The sequence below is a fragment of the Erpetoichthys calabaricus genome, chromosome 2 (genome assembly GCF_900747795.2).
Source record: "Erpetoichthys calabaricus chromosome 2, fErpCal1.3, whole genome shotgun sequence".
NCBI lineage: Eukaryota > Metazoa > Chordata > Cladistia > Polypteriformes > Polypteridae > Erpetoichthys > Erpetoichthys calabaricus.
In genome coordinates, this window is record NC_041395.2 from 324,537,824 (window position 1) to 324,559,690 (window position 21,867).

Consider the following 21,867-nt stretch of genomic DNA (forward strand, 5'->3'; position numbering starts at 1 on the left):
ATAAAAGTTACAAAATGTAGGCATAAACTATAGAATGTGTGAAGTCTGACGTCCAAACATCAAATAAACACTTTCACAAAAGGTTCAAGGATGATATAATACCTTCCGTGGCTTAACGCTAAGATTTGCAGAATCAGAGCACAGCAGCCTTGCCGTGCCTTAGAGACCCGAGTTCAATTCCCTCCTTGGGAGGAAGTTTTTTTTTTTTTTCTTTGTAACCTCAAACGGACATACAATTTATAAATTGGTATGCACTGTAAATCGTTAAGTTTAAAATGTCGAACGTGGTTATTTCTGTTGATTAATTCATGCTTTTTTACTTAGTCAGAACAGGAGCTTATTCAGCTTCTGATCTGACTGTAACAGCGCCACAGTATAAATTCACACCCGATCTGACGCTGTTCGTTTTCAAATAATATTGCATTACTTAGACGATGTTTTTTGATTGGTACTATTCGCGTCATAAAATGTATTTCATCAAAACGTCACATATATTTGTCTCTTTTTTTTAAATGTGCGTTGATCACCGCCAGCATGTTGTAGCACACAGCAACTGGCCACCTGCATGTTCTTGCGCGCACTGAATAAGACAGTGCTATATGCAGTCATCAGATTCAAATGTTAACAGTTCACACACACACACGCAAGGATTGTCTTTCTTACATTTACAATGTGTGTACCTGTTACAATGTACTCACTTCTCTCTATGCTGTGGTTTCTATTACACACCTGAAAGAAAGACAATATATGTGAAAATATCATCGCACTAATGCAATATTATTTGAAAACGAACAGCGTCAGATTGGGTGTGAATTTATGCTCTAACTGGAAATTCTCTAATGTGGAATCAGTTCTGTATGGTTGTGGGTGTGAGTGGTGGATATAACTGGGAATTACTGTGAATGTGCATGGTGTTTTGAGATAATGAACAGAGCTGCAAATTACAGGTGCATGTTCAGTGTAATAGGAACCATAGCACAGAGAGGTGTATACACTGCAACAAGTACACATGTCGTAAATGTAGGAAGGGTGCTCCTTGGGTGAGCTACAGTGGTGTGAAAAACTATTTGCCCCTTTCCTGATTTCTTATTCTTTTGCATGTTTGTCACACAAAATGTTTCTGATCATCAAACACATTTAACCATTAGTCAAATATAACACAAGTAAACACAAAATGCAGTTTTTAAATGATGGTTTTTATTATTTAGGGAGAAAAAAAATCCAAACCTACATGGCCCTGTGTGAAAAAGTAATTGCCCCCTTGTTAAAAAATAACCTAACTGTGGTGTATCACACCTGAGTTCAATTTCCGTAGCCACCCCCAGGCCTGATTACTGCCACACCTGTTTCAATCAAGAAATCACTTAAATAGGAGCTGCCTGACACAGAGAAGTAGACCAAAAGCACCTCAAAAGCTAGACATCATGCCAAGATCCAAAGAAATTCAGGAACAAATGAGAACAGAAGTAATTGAGATCTATCAGTCTGGTAAAGGTTATAAAGCCATTTCTAAAGCTTTGGGACTCCAGTGAACCACAGTGAGAGCCATTATCCACAAATGGCAAAAACATGGAACAGTGGTGAACCTTCCCAGGAGTGGCCGGCCGACCAAAATTACCCCAAGAGCGCAGAGACGACTCATCCGAGAGGTCACAAAAGACCCCAGGACAACGTCTAAAGAACTGCAGGCCTCACTTGCCTCAGTTAAGGTCAGTGTTCACGACTCCACCATAAGAAAGAGACTGGGCAAAAACGGCCTGCATGGCAGATTTCCAAGACGCAAACCACTGTTAAGCAAAAAGAACATTAGGGCTCGTCTCAATTTTGCTAAGAAACATCTCAATGATTGCCAAGACTTTTGGGAAAATACCTTGTGGACTGATGAGACAAAAGTTGAACTTTTTGGAAGGCAAATGTCCCGTTACATCTGGCGTAAAAGGAACACAGCATTTCAGAAAAAGAACATCATACCAACAGTAAAATATGGTGGTGGTAGTGTGATGGTCTGGGGTTGTTTTGCTGCTTCAGGACCTGGAAGGCTTGCTGTGATAGATGGAACCATGAATTCTACTGTCTACCAAAAAATCCTGAAGGAGAATGTCCGGCCATCTGTTCGTCAACTCAAGCTGAAGCGATCTTGGGTGCTGCAACAGGACAATGACCCAAAACACACCAGCAAATCCACCTCTGAATGGCTGAAGAAAAACAAAATGAATACTTTGGAGTGGCCTAGTCAAAGTCCTGACCTGAATCCAATTGAGATGCTATGGCATGACCTTAAAAAGGCAGTTCATGCTAGAAAAACCCTCAAATAAAGCTGAATTACAACAATTTTGCAAAGATGAGTGGGCCAAAATTCCTCCAGAGCGCTGTAAAAGACTCATTGCAAGTTATCGCAAACGCTTGATTGCAGTTATTGCTGCTAAGGGTGGCCCAACCAGTTATTAGGTTCAGGGGGCAATTACTTTTTCACACAGGGCCGTGTAGGTTTGGATTTTTTTTTCTCCCTAAATAATAAAAACCACCATTTACAAACTGCATTTTGTGTTTAATTGTCTTATATTTGACTAATGGTTAAATGTGTTTGATGATCAGAAACATTTTGTGTGACAAACATGCAAAAGAATAAGAAATCAGGAAGGGGGCAAATAGTTTTTCACACCACTGTATAGTGTGTCTTTATGTGAAAACAGCAGTGTCAGATGGGGAGTGTCTGATGATTGCATATAGCGCTGAAGTTACTGCTCTTTACTATGCTTTCCTCTGCATGTCCTGGAGTACAAAATAAACAGCATACAGCAACATGTGGGGACTAGCAAGACTGGGGAAAAAAAAAACACGGGGTCGTATGTATCGTATGCAATGGTCATATGTATGTATGCAATGATACATTGCAGAGATATTGCGCGTCTTTATGTGAAAACAGCAGTGTCAGATGCGGTAGGGAAGGATCCTGAACGCGACTGAGAGAATGAAAAGTGAATAAAAAAAAAAACAAAAACAAAGCTAACCTTTACAAATATCATAAATTACACCGGCTGTTACAGACCGAAATCAAATGTATCTTTTTATTCTAAAATAGTAAAAATAAGAGCAGTTCACTTCTCAAAAGGAAGTCGAGCAGGATCAAACTCATGACCTCTCGATTCCCAGTCAGCAACTGATACTGTTGTGCCACAGCGGCAGTCGTAGTAAATGAGTGTCAATGTCGCACACTAAGGCGGCTTTTTTTTTCCTGCAGTTATATTTTTGAATAAAAGCGCACTTGTTCTGTTATATTTGTACCTTTCGTGAAAGTGTTTCTTTGATATTTGGACTTCAGGCTTCATACATTATATAGTTTATGCCTACATTTTGTCATTTACTACTAGAATATGAAAAACGTTTGTTTTAAAATGTGTTTACACAGATTACTGTAGAAATGGAACACACATGAAATGTGTGTGTTCCAAATAACGATCTATTATTTCCACTCTAAAACATCACTTCACTCCTAGATAATCAATCAAGGCATGAGCTGGGAGAAGTTTGTGCATGTTCTAAGTCGGTGGGGGGATGGAATAGCTGGCTGCTTGCAGCTTGTTTTTATCTACACATTTAGAAGACAAAAGACGATGGCGGAGACGTGCAAATGGATTTAAGAAGCAATTTAAGGTGGGACGGATCTACGAGTTTTTTTCGTAGGCTCTGGTAATTCTAGTGTTAAGAAGTGAGGTGATTATTAGTGAGCAGCAGTATGGTTTCATGCCAAGAAAGAGCACCACAGATGCAATGTTTCCTCTGAGGATGTTGATGGAGAAGTTTAGAGAAGGCCAGAAGGAGTTGCATTGTGTCTTTGTGGACCTGGAGAAAGCATATGACAGGGTGCATCGAGAGGAGCTGTGGTATTGTATGAGGAAGTCGGGAGTGGCAGAGAAGTACATAAAAGTTGTACAGGATATGTACGAGGGAAGTGTGACAGTGGTGAGGTCTGCGGTAGGAGTGACGGATGCATTCAAGTTGGAGGTGGGATTACATCAGGGATCGGCTCTGAACCCTTTCTTATTTGCAATGGTGATGGACAGGTTGACAGACGAGATTAGACAGGAGTCCCCGTGGACTGTGATGTTTGCTGATGACATTGTGATTTGTAGAGATAGTAGGGAGCAGGTTGAGGAGACCCTGAAGAGTGGAGATATGCTCTGGAGAGGAGAGGAATGAGGGGTCAGTAGGAACAAGACAGAATACATGTGTGTAAATGAGAGGGAGGTCAGTGGAATGGTGAGGATGCAGGGAGTAGAGTTGGCAAAGGTGGATGAGTTTAAATACTTGGGATCAACAGTACAGAGTAATGGGGATTGTGGAAGAGAGGTGAAAAAGAGAGTGCAGGCAGGGTGGAATGGGTGGAGAAGAGTGTTTTGTGACAGACAGGTATCAGCAAGAGTGAAAGGGAAGGTCTATAAGACGGTAGTGAGACCAGCTATGTTATATGGGTTGGAGATGGTGGCCCTGACCAGAAAGCAGGAGATAGCATCTTTATCTCTACCTACAGCTCTAAGATTTGCACTAGGTGTGACGAGGATGGATAGGATTAGAAATGAAGACATTAGAGGGTCAGCTCAAATTGGACGGTTGGGAGACAAAGTCAGAGAGGCGAGATTGTTTTCCTTTGGACATGTGCAGAGGAGAGATGCTGGGTATATTGGGAGAAGAATGCTGAGGATAGAGCTGGCAGGCAAGAGAAAAAGAAGAAGGCCTAAGCGAAGGTTTATGGATGTGGTCAGAGGACAGAAAGATATGGAAGAAGATGATCTGCTGTGGCAACTCCTAACAGGAGCAGCCAAAAGAAGAAGGAGAAGTTTAGATTTTCTTTAATTAGCTAAATTTTGAGTGTTAGCCTAAGACATGAGTTTTAAAAGGGGTGATAAACAGCAGTATAATATATTTTGTTATTTTCTATTTACTGTGGGTTTTTTTGTTTTTTTTTTGCTTTGTTCATTTGTAGAGGCTATTTTTGTAAGGAGCACTAAGCCAGATTGCAGATATTTAGAGTAATTCACATTAAAGACCTCTTCTTCATTGGATAGACCTTGCTGTCGTCTTCAGAATAAACTGTCTGTTGTTGGATGATGGATTCTTTAATAGAATCACAATAAGATCACAAGGAAATTAAATCTGAGTAGATAGCACACTGGCTGCACAAATAGAGGTGTTTAAATAGTCATACATCTATGAAAGCGTAGTAGACCTTGACTTTTACTTTTGTAATATTGTGCATGAGTAAATCCTTGACTTAAGCTCTAGAATAATAAAGGGCTTGTGTACACCCTGGATGTTTTTATTTAACATGTACCCAAATATTAATAATAAGCTATTGTTGCATGGTAATGATGTATAAACTTCCCAAGGTTCTTCATTTTGTTTTCACTATTCTGTGTGTGTGTGGTGTGTGTGTGTGTGTGTGTGCTTTTCCCCCTTTTATTTGTTAAACAGATATTCACAAGTTCAGCTGCACTTGCCATCAATGTCATGGTCTTTCACTGTTTAACTGGTGATAAAAAAGTAAATGCTTGCAAATAACTGCTGCTATCTCTGTCTGATTAAATCTTTTATGAAATCAGGAATTATAAACTAATTTGAGCCAAACTAAGCTTTATATTGTAATATTTAATGACTGTGTGTGTGTGTGTGTGTGTGTGTGTGTGTGTGTGTGTGTGTGTGTTGGTGGGGTAGTGGCATATTTATGTAGGTATGGTTGGGCCCTGGGATGGACTAACACGCCATCCTGTGTTTGTTCCATCTGTATGCAGTGATTCCAGGTAAGGCTTCACCCAGCCCAAACACCCCAAATATGTACTGGTTTCAGTGGATTTGTGAATGTTGTTTCATTTCTGAGCACCCTGGTATATGAGATTTGATAAACAAAAGGGTGAAAGAGACAGTCATTCAGTCGTAAATGTGTGCCTAATATGGTAACATTTCTTGTTTGAATTACCATAAATATCAACCTATCCTCAGTCATTTCACATAACATAAAGGTACTCCTATTACTCATGCATTTTACTGCACCTTTTTCACAGAATTTTAACACATTGGCAGACATGATTAATCCCAAAAAAAAGTGTGCCTTAAAACAGATAAGAATAAAAGTCTGTTTTTTGTAAACTTCAACCCTGTTTTTACACCTGTCACTCTCTTATCCTTTTCTATCTGCATTGTATTTGAATATAATTTTTTCAGAATATTCAGTCAGTCATTTTCTATCCCACTTTGTCCTGAACAGGATCCCAGCTAACACAGGGCCAATCTGGGATCACCAGTTCACCTAACCTACCTGGGTTTGGACTGTGGGAGGAAACTGGAGCTCCCGGAGGAAGCCCACACAGTCGAAGGGAATACACCAATACTCCACACAGGCAAAACCCGATCGATCTCCTTACTGCGAGGCAGCAGTGCTACCACTGTGAAGCCGCACTGCCCTTATTCAGAGTAATTATATGTAGTCATTTAGATTGCCCTACAAGCACTGAGATCTCACTGATGACCTAACTTGGTGAGGGGCTTTGATGGAATGTTGCATTGATCAGCTCGGTAAAGAGCGATGCTGTACTGTGGTATGTGATTTGATGGAACCAATAACCAGTGAATTTGCAACTTTATGTATTTACATTTTATTTATACCTGATTGTGGCAGAAATAAAGTATGTCTCTGACCTTGAGTCGGGTGCTGGGTGAAAATGGTTACATTTGTGTATATGTGTGGAATTATTGAGATATTTTACTGTGTAAATATCTTAATTGTTTTTTGTTATTTTTATCACTGTCTTTTTTTCTAAAAATAATCTATATATTTGATTTTCGTCCATTGTTCCTGAAGTCCATTATCATTTTTTTCCCACATTGTACCATATGTTTATCTGAAATGCTTTGTACTATGCATATTTTCCAGTTTATTTATAAGCTGATATAAAAGTCTATTTATACAGTAGATGTTTGTGCATCGATGCAAAATTGTTCAAAAGAGAGAGAATCGGGATGCATCTGAGAACTGGGTTTTCCCCGCCCTTTGTACAGAGGACTAACAATACAGGTTACCAACGTATAATACTAGCAGACCGGTGTTGTCTTCCCTGTAAGTTGAGTTAGAACACACAACAAAGCATTTTTAAAAGTCAAATAACAGTAGGACATGGTGAATATATGTAGACTGTGTGTTAAGACGTAAAGATTTTGATTTTACATAAAGGCATATGTACAGCTTCTTCTTTTTTCCTAGCTTTTAGCCCACGCTCATGCAGAGTCAGCAATTGAGCAGGACTTTTGCCACTTGTCTCGATCAAGGCCATCTTCGGGGGCAAAATTGATTTGTCACATATCTTACTTGATTTTGTCGAGCCAGCACTTTTTCAGTTATCCACATTGCCATTTGCTGTGCAGGCTCAATTGTAAAGCCATCTTGGCCAATGAGTTCTCATTGCTGCGGATGACATAACCATACCATTGGAGACGTACACTGCGCATCTTCCAAATGTCTTTATTTGTGATATGGTCAAATATGGTTAGGCTGAGATACTTTTGATAGGCACTGTATATGAGCCTTCTAATGTAGAATATATAAATGTCAAAAAGTAAAGTATAGCTTGCCGTAAATAAAACTAAGTTTTACCTCAAACTGAAAAATAGTCGTCATTGCTAAAATTTTGTTTTCATGCAAAAATAACCTAACAACATTTAACAGAAAAGAGTGAATTGATTTTATGTTAGGTACATTGTGAATTATCTAGAACTGTAAATAAATTGGTAATGGTGGAGTTAGTGGTTGCTGCTGTCTCACCACTCCAGGGACATCAGCATGGGGAAGTTTGGTTTCTCTGTAAATTCTGAATGTTCTTTTCCAATTTGCATGGCTTTCTCTGGTTTTTCTTCCCGCATTCCATAGATCTGCATGTTAGTTATTGAGTAACTCTAAATTTAACTTGTGTAACTTGTTGTTTTGTGACTTAATACGCCCAGCAGTGAACTGAAATCCCATGTGGGCTGGGTTCCTGCGTTATACTCAGTGCTGTTATAAGTTTATTTCTACAGTAGCTTTCAATAACGCAAGTTAAACTCAAGTGTTTTGCATAATAAAACACAAAGAAACCTTAGAAAACAAAAAGAATTAAGGTGGTTCTTAAAGGTCCTAACGAACAGGACATCTACCAGAAGAGTTATAATCTTCCTATGATGTTGAGACAAGAATGGGGAATAGTCAAAATCAACTGACCTGAGAACCTTAAAGATCTTGAAGCTGATACTACAGTGGTGTGAAAAACTATTTGCCCCCTTCCTGATTTCTTATTCTTTTGCATGTTTGTCACACAAAATGTTTCTGATCATCAAACACATTTAACCATTAGTCAAATATAACACAAGTAAACACAAAATGCAGTTTTTAAATGATGGTTTTTATTATTTAGGGAGAAAAAAAAATCCAAACCTACCTCCTGTGTGAAAAAGTAATTGCCCCCTTGTTAAAAAAATAACCTAACTGTGGTGTATCACACCTGAGTTCAATTTCCGTAGCCACCCCCAGGCCTGATTACTGCCACACCTGTTTCAATCAAGAAATCACTTAAATAGGAGCTGCCTGACACAGAGAAGTAGACCAAAAGCACCTCAAAAGCTAGACATCATGCCAAGATCCAAAGAAATTCAGGAACAAATGAGAACAGAAGTAATTGAGATCTATCAGTCTGGTAAAGGTTATAAAGCCATTTCTAAAGCTTTGGGACTCCAGCGAACCACAGTGAGAGCCATTATCCACAAATGGCAAAAACATGGAACAGTGGTGAACCTTCCCAGGAGTGGCCGCCGACCAAAATTACCCCAAGAGCGCAGAGACGACTCATCCGAGAGGTCACAAAAGACCCCAGGACAACGTCTAAAGAACTGCAGGCCTCACTTGCCTCAATTAAGGTCAGTGTTCACGACTCCACCATAAGAAAGAGACTGGGCAAAAACGGCCTGCATGGCAGATTTCCAAGACGCAAACCACTGTTAAGCAAAAAGAACATTAGGGCTCGTCTCAATTTTGCTAAGAAACATCTCAATGATTGCCAAGACTTTTGGGAAAATACCTTGTGGACTGATGAGACAAAAGTTGAACTTTTTGGAAGGCAAATGTCCCGTTACATCTGGCGTAAAAGGAACACAGCATTTCAGAAAAAGAACATCATACCAACAGTAAAATATGGTGGTGGTAGTGTGATGGTCTGGGGTTGTTTTGCTGCTTCAGGACCTGGAAGGCTTGGTGGAACCATGAATTCTACTGTCTACCAAAAAATCCTGAAGGAGAATGTCCGGCCATCTGTTCGTCAACTCAAGCTAAAGCGATCTTGGGTGCTGCAACAGGACAATGACCCAAAACACACCAGCAAATCCACCTCTGAATGGCTGAAGAAAAACAAAATGAAGACTTTGGAGTGGCCTAGTCAAAGTCCTGACCTGAATCCAATTGAGATGCTATGGCATGACCTTAAAAAGGCGGTTCATGCTAGAAAACCCTCAAATAAAGCTGAATTACAACAATTTTGCAAAGATGAGTGGGCCAAAATTCCTCCAGAGCGCTGTTAAAGACTCATTGCAAGTTATCGCAAACGCTTGATTGCAGTTATTGCTGCTAAGGGTGGCCCAACCAGTTATTAGGTTCAGGGGGCAATTACTTTTTCACACAGGGCCATGTAGGTTTGGATTTTTTTTTCTCCCTAAATAATAAAAACCACCATTTACAAACTGCATTTTGTGTTTACTTGTGTTATATTTGACTAATGGTTAAATGTGTTTGATGATCAGAAACATTTTGTGTGACAAACATGCAAAAGAATAAGAAATCAGGAAGGGGGCAAATAGTTTTTCACACCACTGTAGATTAAAGAATCTCATTGAGGAAACAAGGACCAGAAAATGTAGAGTCCGTGCCTCACAAGAAGCCAATGCAACTTCTTACTACCAGTAAACATCCTAGCAGCCGCATTCTGCACTAACTCAGACTGATTAGAACCCAAGTAAAATGCACTGCAGTAATCTAACTGTGAAGTAATCAAGGCATGAATAGCGATACGTGTTTCCCATATTTGTTTTTAGGAACCAATGAGTTCCTGTACAGTATAGGCCCTGGGCAGCTTGTGGTCCTGGGCCACTTTCTTGTTTTGGATTCTAACCACACAACAGGAAGTATAAGCTTTATGCAAGATATATGATGTGTAAAGAAGAGTAATGCAGTGTGAAGTGAGGTGATTTCAGGTGTTCACAAGGGAGACTACCCCAGCCCCACCCCCTTATTACTTGGAAGCAATCGCAACTTCTTTGGGGAGATTATTGCTTTGTTGCAGCGCATGGCACGCTGCACCAGGGAGGCGGCTAGGAAGAGTGATGCAGTGCAAAGTGGAGCGCTCCGTCTTCACTGATACCTCTCTAAAGTCCAAACTACTTTCAGATTTGTAAGATGGTGGCAGTTCTTGTGGTCTAACCAATTAACACAATTCATCCATGCACAACCCACAATAGTTCATGGTTGAACAAAAAGTACATAGCCTGTAAGAAAAAAAAGGGTACCGGGAACTACATATTCCTGAGGTTCTGAAGTTGGGAATACTATGAAAGTTCGAGTTTCTGAAAACATCCCTGGTTCCTGGAAAAGTTTCATGCAGTTGGAAATTGCCTTCTGTCCAAGTTCTTTAAAGAGAGAATGGAGCTTAAAAATTAATCTAAAAGTGTTCATGACAAATGAATTCATTTGACCCACACATTTGAGCTTCATATCAAGAATACAATCCAAACTCTTGACAGTATAGTAGTGTATAGAGCTTACAAAGCCTACGTTCAAATTCTTAACATTATCAGTATTCCAAAAAGCAGTCGGCTAACTTTTGTTTTCATTAAGCTGAAGAAAGCTCTCTGTCATGCCGACTTTGATCTCAATAAAATAGTCTGTAAAGGCCATGTAACATCCCACATCTTTTCCAACAATTTTCAGTCACAGAGTTTATTTATATACTCAGTCTTGACATGCTCCCTTGATCATCAGTTATGCAATTTGACATATCCTACAACTTAGTCTGACCAGTTTGAGGATCAACCCAACAAGATTTTGTCTTAATTTTAGGGGAGGGCTCTGTTTATGCAAGAGCTGACAACCTCTGAAGTACACCCAGAAGTACAATTCATATATATTTATATAAATGATCATTTATGCATATACACTACCAGTTAAAAGTTTTAGAACACCTCTGTTTTTTTCAGTTTTTATGGAAATGCATACAATTTAATGTTTTGATGTTTCATGAAATCAAGGCATAGAACAAATAAACAATGACAAATAAAACAATAAGTCAAGGAATGATAAAGTATATAAAATTATACTCAAATTTTTGATTCCTCAAAGTAGCCACCTTTTGCTCATGTAACAGCCAAACTGTGGTAACCCTTGTGATTCAGAATGCCAGTCACTCTGTGCAAGACACCAACTCCCAGACCATCACATTTCCTCCTCCATGTTTGACAGTTGGTGTTGCACACTGAAGAAACGTCCTTTCACCAACTCGACGGCGTACAAACACCCTGTATGTGAACTGAAGATTTCAAATTTTGATTCATCGGTCCGTAAGACTTTTTCAGTTTTGCAATAGTCCACAGCCGGTATTTCAAGGCCCTATTTTGTCCTTTAAGGAATGGCTTTCTAACCGACACTCGCCCTGTCAAACCTGCAGCATGAAGTCTCCTCTTCACAATAGAAACTGAGACTTGCTTTTTTTTTGAGCACTGCTAAGCTGTGCTTGAAGTTGTTGTGCTGTGAGGCATCTATCACACAAGCTGGTGACCCCCAGAAACGTGTCTTCTGAATTGGTTGTTACTTTGGGTCTGCCAGATCTCTTCCTATCAGGGTTCCTTCAAGTTTCCAGTTGACTTTGGATTGTGTAGGACACCACTGTACTCACTAACACTGGGATCATTTTTGCAATTCTTCTAGATGAAAGGCCTACACTTCTAAGATTAATAATGCTCTGTCTCATTTCATTTGTTAATTGCCGTTCGTTTGCCATTATCAATGGAATTTACAACTTTCTACAGTGTAATATTGTCCAAGTAGTACTTCAGAGGGTGTAGTAACACAGTCTGTTCCAACTCTGATTTAAGACATTCAGAGGGGTTTTTAAGTAATCAACACAAGTTGGAACACCTGTGCCAGGCTTAATTTACTTTATAATTACCACAGAACATCTGTAGGTTGTAATTTATTATTTGTTTTCTGAAGAAGGCCCCTTTGTAATATTCTAAAATTTCAGTTTTTGCTAACCTTAACTTTAAATTTAAACATCTGGCAATTTACTGCTTACCTTTTCACCATTTTAAGTAATTCATTGCATTTCATCTGATTAAAGTTGAAGAAAAATTGGAAAATCTGAAGTGTTCTAAAACATTTGACGAGTTGTGTATACTTTATGTATATAAATGATTATTTATATACAGTCATATGAAAAAGTTTGGGAACTCCTCTCAGCCTGCATAATAATTGACTCTCCTTTCAACAAAATAGATAACAGTGGTATGTCTTTCATTTCCTAGGAACATCTGAGTACTGCGGTGTTTTCCGAACAAAGATTTTTAGTGAAGCAGTATTTAGTTGTATGAAATGAAATCAAATGTGAAAAACTGGATGTGCATAAATTTGGGTCCCCTTGTCATTTTGCTGATTTGAATGCCTGTCACTGCTCAATGCAGATTACTTGCAACACCAAATTGGTTGGATTAGCTTGTTAAGCCTTGAACTTCGTAGACAGGTGTGTCCGATCATGAGAAAAGGTACTTAAGGTGGTCAATTGCAAGTTGTGCTTCCCTTTGACTCTCCTCTGAAGAGTGACAGCATGGGAACCTCAAAGCAACTCTCAAAACATTTGAAAACAAAGATTGTTTTTCTCATGGTTTAAGGGAAGGCTGCAAAAAGCTATCTGAGAGGTTTAAACTGTCAGTTTCAACTGTAAGGAATGGAATCAGGAAATGGAAGGCCACAGGCACAGTTGCTGTTAAACCTAGCAGGTCTGGCAGGCCAAGAAAAATACAGGAGTGGCATATGCACAGGATTGTGAGAATGGTTACAGACAACGCACAGATCACCTCCAAAGACCTGCAAGAACATCTTGCTGCAGATGGTGTATCTGTACATCATTCTACAATTCAGCGCAATTAGCACAAAGAACATCTGTATGGCAGAGTGATGAGAAAGAAGCCCTTTCTGCACTCACGCCACAAACAGAGTAGCTTGTATGCAAATGCTCATTTAGACAAGCCAGATTCATTTTGGAATAAAGTGCTTTGGATTGATGAAACAAAAATTGAGTTATCTGGTCATAACAAGAAGCGCTTTGCATAGTGGAAGAACACTGCATTCCAAGAAAAATACCTGCTACCTACTGTCAAATGTAGTGGAGATTCCATCATGCTGTGGGGCTGTGTGGCTAGTTCAGGGACTAGGGCCCTTGTTAAAGTTGAGGCTCAGATGAATTCAACCCAATATCAACAAATTCTTCAGAATAATGTTCAAGCATCAGTCACAAAGTTGAAGTTATGCAGGGGTTGGATATTCCAACATGACAATGAACCAAAACACTGTTCGAAATCTACAAAGGCATTCATGCAGAGGGAGAAGTACAATGTTCTGGAATGGCCGACACAATCCCCTGACTTGAATATCATCGAAAATCTATGGGATGATTTGAATTTAACTGAACTGGAGAGATTTTGTGTGGAAGAATGGTCAAAAATACCTCCATCCAGAATCCAAACACTCATCGAATGCTGTAGGAGGCGTTTAGAGGCTGTTATGTTAGCAAAAGGAGGCTCAACTAAGTATTGATGTAATATCTCTGTTGGGGTGCACAAATTTATGCACCTGTCTAATTTTGTCATGATGCATTTTGCATATTTTCTGTTAATCCAATAAACTTAATGTCACTGCTGAAACACTACTGTTACGTTTCTAGAGCACCCTCGAATTCTGAAAAGCCATGAATTGTGGATATGGTTAAAAAAATGCCTATTATAGTTTAAACCCTAAATATGCCCCCAAAACACTTTAATTTCATTTCAAACTCCGCTTAATACATTACCTAAAAAAAAGAATGTAAAGATAAACCCGTATATTGTACAGTACTGTACTGCTATGTCTCCCGCAGTGCTAGAATGCAAAATAACGATGTTGCCGCTATATGTACTGTAATTCATGCAAGCCCATTTTCATTGCCAGAAGCCTTAGATGGTGCAGGGCTTTTCGGCGGCATCTTGGGGCTTTAACCCTTAAACTGCCACATACTTGGGGGTTAATGCACCCCTGGATGCCAAATACTTTTTTGCTGCACTTCTTAAGTAAACGTCACAATTCACAAAGAAAAAGTGAAATTTTAATGGAACACAATTTTTTTTCCATGCAAGGAGCATCACAATTACTGCAACACTGATCATTTTACACACTGCCAATGAACTGTAAAAACTATTTTAAAAAAACTACTGGAACAATATGTACAAAGTGTAACTGACGCCATTGATGAAATTCAGTAAATCACAGAGTCAGCTGCGCTTAAACTGGCTGCACGCAAGCACACAGAGGTAAGCGCTGACGCTGGCAGGCTAGTCTAGTGCAGCGGCTCAGTCCCAGAGACAGTGAGGCTGTAGGGGTCGGCAGTGATCATGAGCTGGCTGCTCAAAACATGTACGGCACTATATACTAGGGTCCTGCGTTCTGGCAAATGGCACTGGGAAACGACTATAGCTGGCTGCGGTGGTTTAAGGGTTAAGAAGAACAAAATGGAAAATACAAGAACACTTAGCTGGAGATGCGTCACAGGGCAGCAGTCAATCAACAGCAAGGAGAAATGAATAACACTGTAGCGGTGCCGCTAAGATTCACACTGTCAAGATGACGGTGATTTATTTATCTTTTATGCTGGAGATTCCAGGGACCCGCACGCACTCACAAAGAGAGACATAAACAAAGCAAACCAGTAATCAAACAGCAAATAAAGAATATAATGAAAATAAATGAAAACAACAATACCACCCCTGTTCTCCTTATGCCGATTACACATTAAATACCACAAAGCACAAACAAAACACGCACAGTAAAAGTCCATGAAAAACGGCAACGGATGAAATGTAATGATGAAAATAGGTAGTCCAGAGATCCGCACGTTGAATGGGAATGTAAAGATAGTCCTACTGCTACTTCCTGAAATGTTGAAGACGGGTTCAGGAGCGCTCCTTTCTTCACAGGATGGCCATGAATCCACTTACAGTCCTCATATACACAGGCAGACAGCAGACAATCCAGACACCAATCACGAAACGATCCAGGACAAAATGAATAAGTACAGGTAACCCAACAGAAGGCAGAAAGACAGGAACTTGAAACACAAATTACAAAAACCTTTTTTTTTGCTTTTGGTCACCGGCCCCCTTTTTAAAGCCGTGCTGACATCCTTTGACCCCAACAACCCCAGCACCCTCGGCAAAAGACCAATCAGAGCCACTGCACGGACTGCTGGGAGTTGCAGTTTCAAATTCTATTGGCTACTTTCACCATCCCAAGCCGCATTTTCCTCTACGGTTGCTTCCTGTTCTCTCTACAGTACAGTATTGCAACGATAAAAGCCATAAAAATTGTGGAGGATATTTGCGGTTTCTGCTAACAATTATTAGTTAGGTTCTAAGGAAAAATCCGCAAACAACTGAGACCACAAACTCTGAACCACAACTTCGCGGTGGTCTACTGTTTCCATAAGGCATGTTATATATGAAAAGGAAGTTGCTGCTTTGAAAGCTCAGCCAATGATAAACAAAAATCCAAAGAATTAAGAGGGGTTCCCAAACTTTTTAATACTGACTGTATATTATGTGTCATATGTAGCATGGAATGATCATAATGAATATGAACCAATATAACATGAGGAAAAGTGAATAAAATCATCACTATTAATAAAAAAACAGAAACTGATGACTTTATTAATGTAAATATTAACTTGTTCTTTACAGGTTTCCGCAGCTCGAGAAGAAGTGCCTGGTCGCCGAGGTTTTCCAGGTTACATGTATACTGACTTAGCCACTATTTATGAGAGAGCTGGACGAATAGAAGGAAGAGGTGGCTCCATTACTCAGATTCCCATACTGACAATGCCAAATGATGGTAAGCAGTTTGTCACTTTTTGTATATAGTGTAGATTTTGCCTGGTGTGTTATCTCACATAATAATTTGCTTATTGCCGCCAGATGAACAGCACGGAAGGCACTGCGGTGTTGGACCACACCGTCAGTGTTAAAGTTCAATTGAATATCATTATGCTGCAAAATTTCCTGATCTAGAGCACCCTCTGTGATTTCTATAATTATAAACATTTAGTCATGTATGATTGGTATTTGGTAATTTGACTGGTGGCTGGCCAGTTATTGTATGTTCTGCTTGTTTATGAGTAGTATCTCCATTTAACAACACTACCATTGTGTGGAAGACTGCACTGTGACTGCTGGTTCCTACATACAGAATACCAGTAGATCCTTAAGAACCTATGCTTGTGGAGTCTCCACTTTATCTCATCCCACAGGTTTTTTTAATAGGATTTAGGTTAGGATACTGGGATAGCCATAGCAAAACCTTTTGTTTTTTTTTTTTTGTGGTCACTGAACCATTTTTGTTTTAATTTTGAGGGTGTTCCTTGAGTCGTTGTCCAGCCACAACTCATTATAAAGTGTACCGGGCAGAGGCAGTGTGTTTTTGATTTAATATCTGCTGTTATTTAATGGAGCTCATAACGTGCATAGTAACAAGTTTTCCAAGTTTTATCCAAAGATCCACTTCCATATTTCACAGTGTGAATGAGGTCTCAAAAGAGGCTGAAAAAAATCTATGTATGCCTAATCTGACTATAGAACTCATTCCCATTGAAAGTTCCAGCAACATGTGGCAAATGGTAGGTGAGTATGTTGTTTGATACACATGTTTATGTGCATTGGAACAACACAAAAAAACGGAGAAAAAAAAGCCAAATCTGACATCATTTCACACAAAACTCAAAAACCAGGCTGGACAAAATTATTGGCACCCTCAACTTAATATTTGGTTGCACGCCCTTTGGAAAAAATAACCGAAATCAAGCGCTTCCTATAACCGTCAACAAGCTTGTTACACCTCTCAACTGGAATTTCCGATCACTCTTCTTTTACAAACTGCTCAAGGTCTGTCAGATTTGAAGGGTGCCTTCTCCCAACAGCAATTTTGAGATCTCTCCATAAGTGTTCAATCGGTTTTAGATCCGGACTCATTGCTGGCCACTTCAGAACTCTCCAGTGCTTTGTCTTCAACCATTTCTGGGTGCTTTTATAGAGGTATGTTAGAGTTCATGTGTGTTCCAGCAGGACAATGACTTCTGACACTGGGCCCTACATTGCGCCCCAATATCTTTTGGTAGTCTTCAGATTTCATGATTCCTTGCACACAGTCAAGGCATCCAGTGCCAGAGGCAGCAAAACATCCCCAAACATCTTAGAACCTCCACCATGTTTGACTGTAGGTACTGTGTTCTTTTCTTCGTAGGCCTCATTCCGGTTTAGAATGATGAGCTTTACCAAAAAGCTCTACCTTGGTCTCATCTGTCCACAAGACGTTCGCCCAGAAGGACTTTGGCTTCCTCAAGTACACTTTGGCAAACTCCAGTCTGGCTTTTTTATGTTTCTGTGTCAGCAGTGGGGTCCTCCTGGCTCTCCTGTTATAGCGTTTCATTTCGTTCAGATGTCAACGGATAGTTCGAGCTGACACTGTTGCACCCTGAGTCTGCAGAACAGCTTGAATATGTTTTGAAGTTGATTGGGGTTGTTGATCCACCATTCAGACTATCCTTTGTTGCAGTCTTTTATTAGCTACAGTGCCATGTGTTTTGAACTTCTTGATTATGTTGCGCACAATGGACAAAGGCACATGAAGATCTCTGGAGATGGACTTGTAGCCTTGAGATTGTTGATATTTTTCCACAATTTTTGTTCTCAAGTCCTCAGACAATTCTCTGCTCTTCTTTCTGTTCTCCATGCTTAGTGTGGCACACTCAAGACACACAACAGAAAGGTTGAGTCAACTTTTCTCCATTTTAACTGGCTTCAGGTGTGATTGCTATATTGCCAGCACCTGTTTCTTGCTAACAGGTGAGTTCAAACCAGCATGATATGCTTGAAATAAAACGATTTACCTACAATTTTGAAAGGGTGCCAATAATTTTGTCTGGCCCATTTTTGGAGTTCTGTGTGACATGATGTCAGATTTGGCTTTTTTTCTGTTTTTTTGTGTTATTCCAATGCATATAAAGGAAATAAACATGTATACCAAAACATTTGTAATTGTAATAATTTTCTGGGAGAAATGGTGCATTTTCTGGGAAAATTCCAGGGATGCCGATAATTTCGGCCATGATTGTATGTGTATATAATTTTATTAATGTAAAAGGCAGTTAATATATTTTATCGTATGTATTTTTGTAGATATCACCCATCCAATTCCTGACCTGACTGGATACATCACTGAAGGACAAGTTTACGTTGACAGGCAGCTACATAACCGACAGGTAAAAAAAAAGAACAGATAGCATTTGTTATGGTTTGGTGTTGAATTGAATTTGTATAGCACTTCTACTAAATTACACAAGTGAAGAAAAGGCTAACAGAAAGGGACAATTCTCAAATAAGTGAGCTGTGTAGAAATATGTCAGAATGCTCAGTTATCCACAAAGATCATTATACATTGGAAAATAGTTATGGAGGCAAGAAGTATAAACTATATACATGCATGTGAATAATGGAAAATGAAATTAATACAAAAGAAACACTTACCTGGGCTGACTTTGGTTCAAGGTACACCATCTGTGTTCTGTGCATGGCTTGAAATGTCTGCCAATATCACAGGCCTTTTGTTTTGTCCACATCTGATGTATCAGTGAAGGCTTTCTAATTCTTTGTTGAATTCTTCATTATTTATAATAGATAGGAAAAAAAATAAAAGATTTTGAAAAACCTCCATGAGAAATCTTTCCAGAATGCAAGAAGCTTCATTTTATCAATAATTGTATGCTACTGTTTTAATCCCATCGTTTTTACAGGTAATGTTTTACCATTATGAACCCTTTATTGTGCTGATGTAATGTTTTGCATTTTCTGTCACATTTTTGTTAATAGCATTTTGAAATATGTTTGTTCCAATCAGGCCGTAAAAAAACATCCCACCTCTCTCTACAGTAGCAAATTTAATGCAAAATCAGGAGAACACTTGATGATTGGAGTAGCCTTTTTGAAGTTTGCCTGCACATTTGACCTCTTCCCTGCATCTTAACATGGTTGCCATCAAGTTCACAGTTATGTTTCTACTCAACAGCATTGTGAACTAACTTTCCTTATTCTTTTTGAACTTATTTAGAATTCTGGTTGATGTCGTTTCTTCTTGAAATAACAAAACCAGAGGTTTCTTGTGCTTTATTGTTTTACTGTGTCCATCAAATGTTCCATTGAAGGTTATGAACAGTACATAACTTCTAAGGTTGTCATTCCATACATACTATGTGCCTATAACTGCATGTTCCTTGCACTAGACATCAGGGTGTGGCACAAACTTGTCTTCATCTCATATACAGTAGATCCCTGTGTATTCTAAATCCCTAATTAAAGCTGCAAGATGTTTTTGGCATATGTTCCTAATCTTTTCAGATGTATTTTGCAGAAATATGAGACATTGTCCCTGACAGCAAACTATGACGATACCATTTTGTTGACTATACTATACTTAGGCTATTCTGATTTTAGCACTTTAAAGATGTCTTTCCAGTGTTGATCAGTAATGATGATATACTTTATTGCCATAACCACCAGTTATGGACAGACATACAAGATACTCATTATTCACCAAAATCCTTAAAGAGCCAGGTTAACAAAAAATACCCTCAGACATATTAATGGCATTTTTGTAGAAGTTCAGGAGTTTAAGTTAATGCATTTGACAGCTTGTGGAGAAATAATTTTATTGAATCTGGTCTCATATGAATGGAGAAATTTGCTTTGTCATAGATCTTGGACTCGAGCGTGATTCACCAAATTCATTCTGGTGCTGCTGTCATTCCAGATGAGCAAGCTCAGTCATTTCAATTCATAATTTTTTTCCCCTCTTGAAAATCCATAATGTGGTTATAACCAATCACATAACATTTACTGATTAACTAAATGTAAATCATCCATCCATTATCCAACCCGCAATATCCTAACTACAGGGTCACGGTTGGGTCTGCTGGAGTCAATCCCAGCCAACACAGGGCGCAAGGCAGGAAACAAACCCTGGGCAGGGCGCCATCCCACCGCAGTAAATGTTAATCAGTTAATTCAAAATTCAAATGACCAGTTAAATATTACAATGATTTAGCTAGCAAAAATATCTTCATTAAAATGTCATAAGAGTAAAATTGACACCAGGACTCGTATTTCAAAAAATAACGAATGACCTGAAAAATATCGACCATAATAATAAAAGAATAAGCATCTCTCTGTGTGTTCGTCTGGTTGCTTTGTCTCTGTTGTTCCAGTAGGTGAATGGTGTATCACAAACATTTTTGGCAATAAAATGCACTGCATTTGCATTCCAACAGATGGTGGACCACAAGCATTAACACTGCTTTAATGAGCCCCATATCAAACAGCATATAGCAGAAATGTACACATTGCATGGTGCGCTGCAAACAATGATGCTGAGGTCTACATTGATTACTTAGATTTATAGTTAGTCCACCTTAATAAAAGAAAAGTGTCTGTCTCAGTGTCAGTCTGGTTGCTATGTCTCTGTCATTCCAATAAATGGAACATCACATACATTTTTAATCTTAGACGAGTAGCACAGCTAGTGTGTTTATAATAATGCTAGCAAAGTAGTAGTGTGTTAAAGAAGTTATGAAAAAGAAAAGGAAACATTTTAAAAATAACGTAACATGATTGTCAATGTAATTGTCATAGGCTTATTTTAGTATTGAGATTGAATTTGATGAATGTAAAGAGTTTAGTTTAGGATTGTAAATGTTGTGTATGAGAAATGCGCAATTTTAGGCAGGGAGCCAACCACATGGTAGGTGCACGGACAGCGGCCATGTGGAAAAAGGAAGGGGGACTGGGGGCGGCCCTTGTGTGTCTCTGCCGTGAAATAAATCATCTGTTAACAGAAGTAAGGAATGAAAGCGCCAAAAGGAGAGGTCAGTTCCGAACGTTCCTTACGGCATAATGGTGAGAACCGCCAAAAAGGAGACGTTATTTTCAAAAGTTCGTTACGGGGCACGACGCAAAATGAAACATATTTAACGTTTGTAAGTACAGTGTAAAGGATCAGCATGAGAAATTTGTGCTTCCTACGTATATTGGAAGTCGCAAAAATAGTGAGGGGTTTCCCCTATGTGTATATATACAGTTTAGGGGGGTACACCCGTATCCCCCCCACTTGAGTGTTGCAATAGGACATGAAACATACCTTACTTTTATAAGTACACTGCAAGGAATGAGCACGTGAAATTTCAGCTTCCCACCTATATGGAAAGTGGGAGAATTAGTGATGAGTCAGTGAGGGCTTTGCCTTTTATATGTAGAGATTAATTCCTTACATTTCTATAGCGCTTTTCTCACTACTCAAGGCTCTTTAGTGAGTGGAGAGCAACTTCAGCTACCACTAATGTGTAGCATCCATCTGGATGACATAATGGAAGAAATTTTTGCTGTAGTACACTCTCCAAACGTGAGCTATTAGGTGGTCAAGTTGTGAGAGAGAGAGATAGTCAGTTAGAGACAGGGGATGAT

At 39.2% G+C, this 21,867-nt stretch overlaps 1 protein-coding gene across 1 annotated transcript in view; it reads left to right on the forward strand.

Annotated features, from left to right (window-relative positions):
* atp6v1ba (ATPase, H+ transporting, lysosomal, V1 subunit B, member a) overlaps positions 1–21,867 on the forward strand; it is a 180,654-nt gene that overhangs the window by 131,284 nt on the left and 27,503 nt on the right. Inside the window, exons 10-11 of the mRNA XM_028796004.2 lie at positions 16,045–16,195; positions 18,535–18,617. Coding sequence (XP_028651837.1) covers positions 16,045–16,195; positions 18,535–18,617 — 234 coding nt within the window. The remainder of the gene's footprint in view (positions 1–16,044; positions 16,196–18,534; positions 18,618–21,867) is intronic.